The 6,000-nt window shown below is 40.1% G+C and overlaps 1 protein-coding gene across 1 annotated transcript in view; it reads left to right on the top strand.

Annotated features, from left to right (window-relative positions):
* The window catches only part of CYYR1 (cysteine and tyrosine rich 1), a gene marked incomplete at its 5' end in the record, with an annotated part of 103,972 nt that extends 102,725 nt beyond the window's left edge, over positions 1–1,247 (top strand). Inside the window, one exon of the mRNA XM_082839491.1 lies at positions 502–1,247. Within this exon, the coding sequence (XP_082695617.1) occupies positions 502–626 (125 nt within the window). The 3' untranslated portion in view covers positions 627–1,247. The remainder of the gene's footprint in view (positions 1–501) is intronic.
* Between the last annotated feature and the right edge of the window lie 4,753 nt (positions 1,248–6,000).

The following is a 6,000-nucleotide window of genomic DNA, read 5'->3' on the forward strand; positions in this document are numbered from 1 at the left end:
TAAAATTGTATGAAATTAAAAAAAAATAAATTAGATTTTTTTTTGAATTTTATTTTATTTATTTTATACAGCAGGTTCTTATTAGTTATCCATTTAAATTAGAATTTTGTAAAAGCCCACCATGATGGTGATACAATCAGATTCCTCAACATCTTTTCCCGTTTCTCTCCTCCATGTATCTTTTGCTTTGAACAAAAGTTCTCTCTTGCTTTGGTGCTTTTGCTCAAATTGAATCATCCTTTAGCCCCTTCTCTGTCTGCCCCTTCTATATCATCTTTCCAAGAAACTTGCCCTAAGCCACCAATTCTAAATACTTTGGCCAACGGCACCACTTTTTATAGCACTTGCCCTTCCATACATGTGTGTCGCCAGCCTGATAAAACTATGATTACTGAAAGCAAAACTTATGTCCTCCCCCAAAGTACCCAGCCTAGTGGCTCAAATATAGTGGACACTCAATTATTGCTAAATGCCTGATGCCCTTCTCCTTTTCTTTTCCAGTGGCACCACCCCCCTACAGTTACGACCATGAGATGGAACACTGTGCAGACTTGCCCCCTCCGTACTCCCCGACCCCAGCACAGCGTTCTCCACCCCCTCCATATCCTGGAAATTCAAGGAAGTAATCCTTCCCCCAGAACAGAATATGTGCCAATCAGAGATCTTGCCCGGGATGAAATGTCTCTACTCAGAAACAGACAGGAAAGGATTGCCCTAAGGAATACCTTTTTGGGTTAGACGATATGTCAAGTGGAATGTCCAGGCTAAGAGAAGAGATTCAGGGTTTCTACCCTACTCAGAGCTGATCCCATATGGGGTATTATGTTGGGTTCAACGGGACCACATTTGAAGAGTTCTACTGATCAACATAAGCACACTCAGAGAAGAGTAATGGATAGACAAAACATCGGAAATTCATGTTGCTTAAGGAACAAATGAAGGAAATTGCAATATTGATCCTGAAAAGGAAAAGATTTATGTAAGACAAGAGGATAACCTGGACTACATAAGGAAACAACTATACTCTGTAGCTTTAAAAGTCAGAACTAGAATTGTTCAGTCTTTTTGTTCATCAACAAATGCAGATCGAGTACCTGAAAGCCTACTCTGTGCCTTATATTGCTGGAAACACTAGATGGAAGTTACAGGAAGAGAACTTTGGTTTTAGTATACGAAAGGGCTGCTGAAGCTTTCATATTGACTAGATTGCTTTGTGAAGCTCCCTATCACCAAGACTCCAAACAGAACCTGGCTGACTACCTGGTAGAGACATGCTCGAGAAGGGAGAGCTAAATTAAATTGTAGATGGGTTCAACGGGCCCCAAAAGCTCTGCTCATGTTTTAGGTAGATGTGAGGTGAATTTCTATGCCATCAAGAATGAAAATAACAGAGATAGTTGAATCTATCTAATTTGAGACTTAAAACAATCAAAAGGACTTAACAGCTGCTTGAAGCCAAGAACTTGTCAATGCTCGATACTGCCACCTAAAAATCATCTGATTTTATTTAGTGTATTATGATAAAGGTTATTCCAACTGTGAAAAAAAAATTTACCAAGTTCCACAAGCAACAAATACTTCATTTCAGATTAAAAGATGAGAAGCCAGAATCCCATGGGATTTTACATCAGGGAGTACAATTTCAGAACCCGACCAGGAAGATATACAAAAGTTTACAAAAAGAAGAGGGAAAAATGAAGTTTGGATTCTGTTCTGTGTAACTCCACTCACATGCAGCTTAGACAAATTTCTGCTTTTCTTGTAATATTTTAATAATCTATTCTCTTGAAAAAGTTATACAGTTAATGGAAAAGTAAGATATTGACATCAAACTGTTGCCTTTTGCCAAAATCCATATTTTATGAAGTGCCTACCTTTAGGTGTAAAAGTTTTTAATAAATAATTCTAATATGCCATACTTTGCTGCCAGTGACCTTAATTAACATTTCTATTTTTATGAGGGTCCTTTCATGTATTTAAAATTGTACATTGAGAAACTATTGGGAATAGATGATTATGTTTGTTTGTCACTTTTCAATTAAATCTAAAATGTTTAATCCAACATCATCAACACAATTCAGTGAAATCCCAAAATGATGCTAAGGATTTTGCTGGACAAAACAACCAAAAGAAATGTCTTAAAGTAAAAGTTATAGTTCAGGAACTCAGTAGTTGTAGTTGGGAAACTCAGTAGCTCGTATAGGTAGCATATTTTACTTTCAAATACATTGATCTGACTGAAATACAGTCTAACTGCCAGTGAAATCTAGAAGCTAGATTTGTTTGGAATGACTTGCTTGATTTTTAGGCACTGGTGATTTTCTTGCTTATGGAGCCAGAAAGCATTCAAGCATTCTAGTCCATCCAAGTAACTGAGATTTTAGCACAATTTTAACAGTGCATATGCTTTAATTTATCTCCCTTCTGCAAGTGCGATCAGACCCAATTACACTGTAGCTACACAACTCAAAGTGCCAGAGCCTCTGTGACATTCAGAATGATGTTTCCCAATGCACTTAAGAAAAAATGGAGAGGAAGAGTCCAGCAGAAATGGAATTCTCATCATCTTCACTGTCAATAAATGTTTACTGTGCATACTTTCTCTGTCAATAAATGTTTACTGTGCATACCTTCTATGTTCTGCAAACATGACCCACATAGGAGCTATTACAATCCACACCATCTCTCTTCTTTGAGTTTTTTTATGGCCTCCCTTAAAGCATATCACAAAACCACACACCTACAACAGATGAGTATTTTTACTATTTGTATTTAGTGTCACGATCGCGTAAATGTGCACAGTATCAGTATAGCCTTTTGGAGTTCACTGATTATTTTCATAGATGACACATCTTGGGGGGAAACAGTATATGATATGAAAGCTTTGAATTATGGTTATTTAAAAACTAATGTATTTGCTATGTCCAAAGTGTTTATAATAAGCAATAAAATGAAATAACCAATTATAACAAGAGTCATATTTTAAATTGTCTTGGGTCTATTTTGTTTCACCCTCCATCTCTGCCAGTTTAGCCTCGTTCTTCCGTACAGGAAACACGGGACTGGAGCCAGATAAACTTTGTTTTGAATCCTGTCTCCTGCCTGTATGATGATTTGAGGCAGGCCACTTCATCTCTCTAAAATTCAACTTTCTGCTCTGGAAAATGTAAATAATAGAATCGACTTCATCAGGTTTTGTGAAAATTGGATGACTACACATAACATTCTACATATTGTGCCTGGCATGTAGAAAATGTTGTATAAATATTAGACAAAAATAAATTAACAAAAGAATAACATAAGGATGACAGCCTCTAGAACTGAGCTATCTAACACATTAGCCACCAGCTACATACGATTATTTCAATTTAAATGAATTTAAATTAAACTAAAGGAAAAATTTAATTCCTCAATCTCACTAGCCACATTTCAAATGCTACATAATCTCATGAGGTCAGTGGCTACCTTATTGGGCAGTGCTGCTCTAGAAAATCTTACCTATAGGGCTTCCCTGGTGGCGCAGTGGTTGAGAGTCCGCCTGCCGATGCAGGGGACACGGGTTCGTGCCCCGGTCCAGGAGGATCCCACATGCCACGGAGTGGCTGGGCCCGTGAGCCATGGCCACTGAGCCTGCGCGTCCAGAGCCTGTGCTCCGCAACGGGAGAGGCCACAGCAGTGAGAGGCCCGAGTACAGCAAAAAAAATAATAATAATAATAAATAAATAAATAAATAAAAGTAGAGGTAGGACGTCGGTCATAAAGATTCTATCTAGGTCGGTGACACAAATATACATACCTAATTCTCTTTCCAACCTTTGTGCCCCCAATCCCAGGCCTTACCACTTCTATAAGCAGGTGTAACAGTTATCCGTCACTGTGTAACAGATAACCCCAAAACTTGGTGGCTTGAAACAACAACATTTATTATCTCGGTTTCTATAGGTCCAGAATCTGGACGTCGCTTAGCTGGTCCTCCAGCTCAGGGACTGTCACAGGCTGCAGTCATGTCAGTGTGCAACAGAGGAAAGGTCAATCTCCAAGCTCACTCACATGCGTGGTCATTGACAGGAGTCTGTTCCTTGCAGGCTTTTGGACTGAGGGCCTCAATGACTCACTGGCTGTTGGTTACCCCTATTCTTCACCATATGGGCCTCTCCTTAGGGCAACTCAAAAATATGTCAGCTTGCTTCCCCAGTGCAAGACAGCAAGAAGAGCCATAGAGTGAAAGAACCTGGTAGCAAAACATAGTGCTAGCCAGAGGGGAGTCATAGACTTAAAACCTAATCTTGGAAGTGATATCCCATCACTTTTGCCATGTCCTATTCCTTAGAATCAGGTCCCTAGGTCCACTCTGTACAAAAGAGGAGGGGATTATACGAAGGTGCAAATACCAGGAGGTGAGAGCATTCTTGGTAGTCAGCCTACCAGAGCAAGGATAGTTCATCTCATTCCCTTTAAATTCATTATTTGAAGTTCAGGCAATCTTGCCTCAACCAAGAATGTGCCAACTCAGCAGCTGAAAGAATACCAGGGCCATGCTTGGCTGTGATCAAATTGCTTTTAGTGACCTGGCAGGGCTAGAATGGAGCCAGCAACAGAGGCCCATGCTAACTGGGTAAGCGCTGCATTCCTAAGGAATATTGAAAAGAGACACTACATTTGCATTTTTCATGAACTTCATTTACAAGCTGTACTAAAGTCTATCACATTTTGACAGGGAATGAAGTACAACACATACCACATACCTTCTGGACAAGTCTTAACGTGGTCCCGGTTCTAACCTCTGTTTCAACTTTGTTCCAAAATATTTAATCTTCATCAAGAAAAGAATTCCAAGACAAGTTTCCAGATGAGTGTTCAGTGGATCAAGTCGCTACCTAACCTAATCCTGAATACCTTCACTAAAAATGGAAAACAAACCCAACAAATGTTTGGGACTGCAGAAACATGTGCTGGGAATGTTTGCCTTCTCTGGATGCATTAAGGAATAACTGGTTTAAAACAATGATGCACAGGGGCTTCCCTGATGGCGCAGTGGTTGAGGGTCCGCCTAACGATGCAGGGGACACTGGTTCGTGCCCCGGTCTGGGAAGATCCCACATGCCGCGGAGTGGCTGGGCCTGTGAGCCATGGCCGCTGAGCCTGCGCGTCCGGAGCCTGTGCTCCGCAACAGGAGAGGCCACAGCAGTGAGAGGCCCGTGTACCGAAAAAAAAAAAAAAAAAAAACAAAGATGCACAGTTAGACTCTTCGATTCCTATTTCTGCTCTGTTCCCCCTCTGATACCCCAGTCGTGAGGAGCTTTTGAGTGTCTACCACTTGACATTTCTTAGAGAAGAGGCAGAGGAATCACCTTCTGAATCACATTTGGTAGTGAGTGATAAGTGAATAAGAGATCTCATAGTGTTTCCATGGCCTGAAAGATCGATAATTTTTTCTGATTAAAATCCAAAGAGAACCAAGTGATCTGATTTCCCCATTTTTGTACCTTGAAGTCAATGTCTTCATTATCACACATCTTGCATATTATCTTCTCTGTTAACTGGGAACAACTTGAAAGCAGTTCAGAAGAATGAAACTGTTGAAGTTCAAGTTCTGTTTTGCCTGTGAAAATGCACTTGGAGACCCACCCCTTGGGTCTCACCACCACCTGAACACACAAGACAAACTCCCTCACTTCCTTGCCTGGGAATAGGCCTCTCACTTCTGTAAAACCCCTGCTCTTCTTTCCAGATGTAGCTAAAGGGCTTATACTCTGAGAATTCTGATCATTCCTCCAATCAGAAATAATTGAGTCCCACCTCTGCCCCTTTTTGTACCTATCTTTGTACTCCAAGGACTATCTCTTGGACATCTGTCATCCCCAGGTGGTCACTCTACGATATTTGAAATATGAAATAGATGATTGAATATATTAGGTCAGCAAATAATATTTGGCATTAAAGAAAGTTAAAATAACTTTAAGAATGAAAGGAAGAGAGTTTATAGTGAGTAGCATATTC

This window comes from Leucopleurus acutus (genome assembly GCF_964270905.1).
Source record: "Leucopleurus acutus genome assembly, chromosome: 5".
Taxonomy (NCBI): domain Eukaryota; kingdom Metazoa; phylum Chordata; class Mammalia; order Artiodactyla; family Delphinidae; genus Leucopleurus; species Leucopleurus acutus.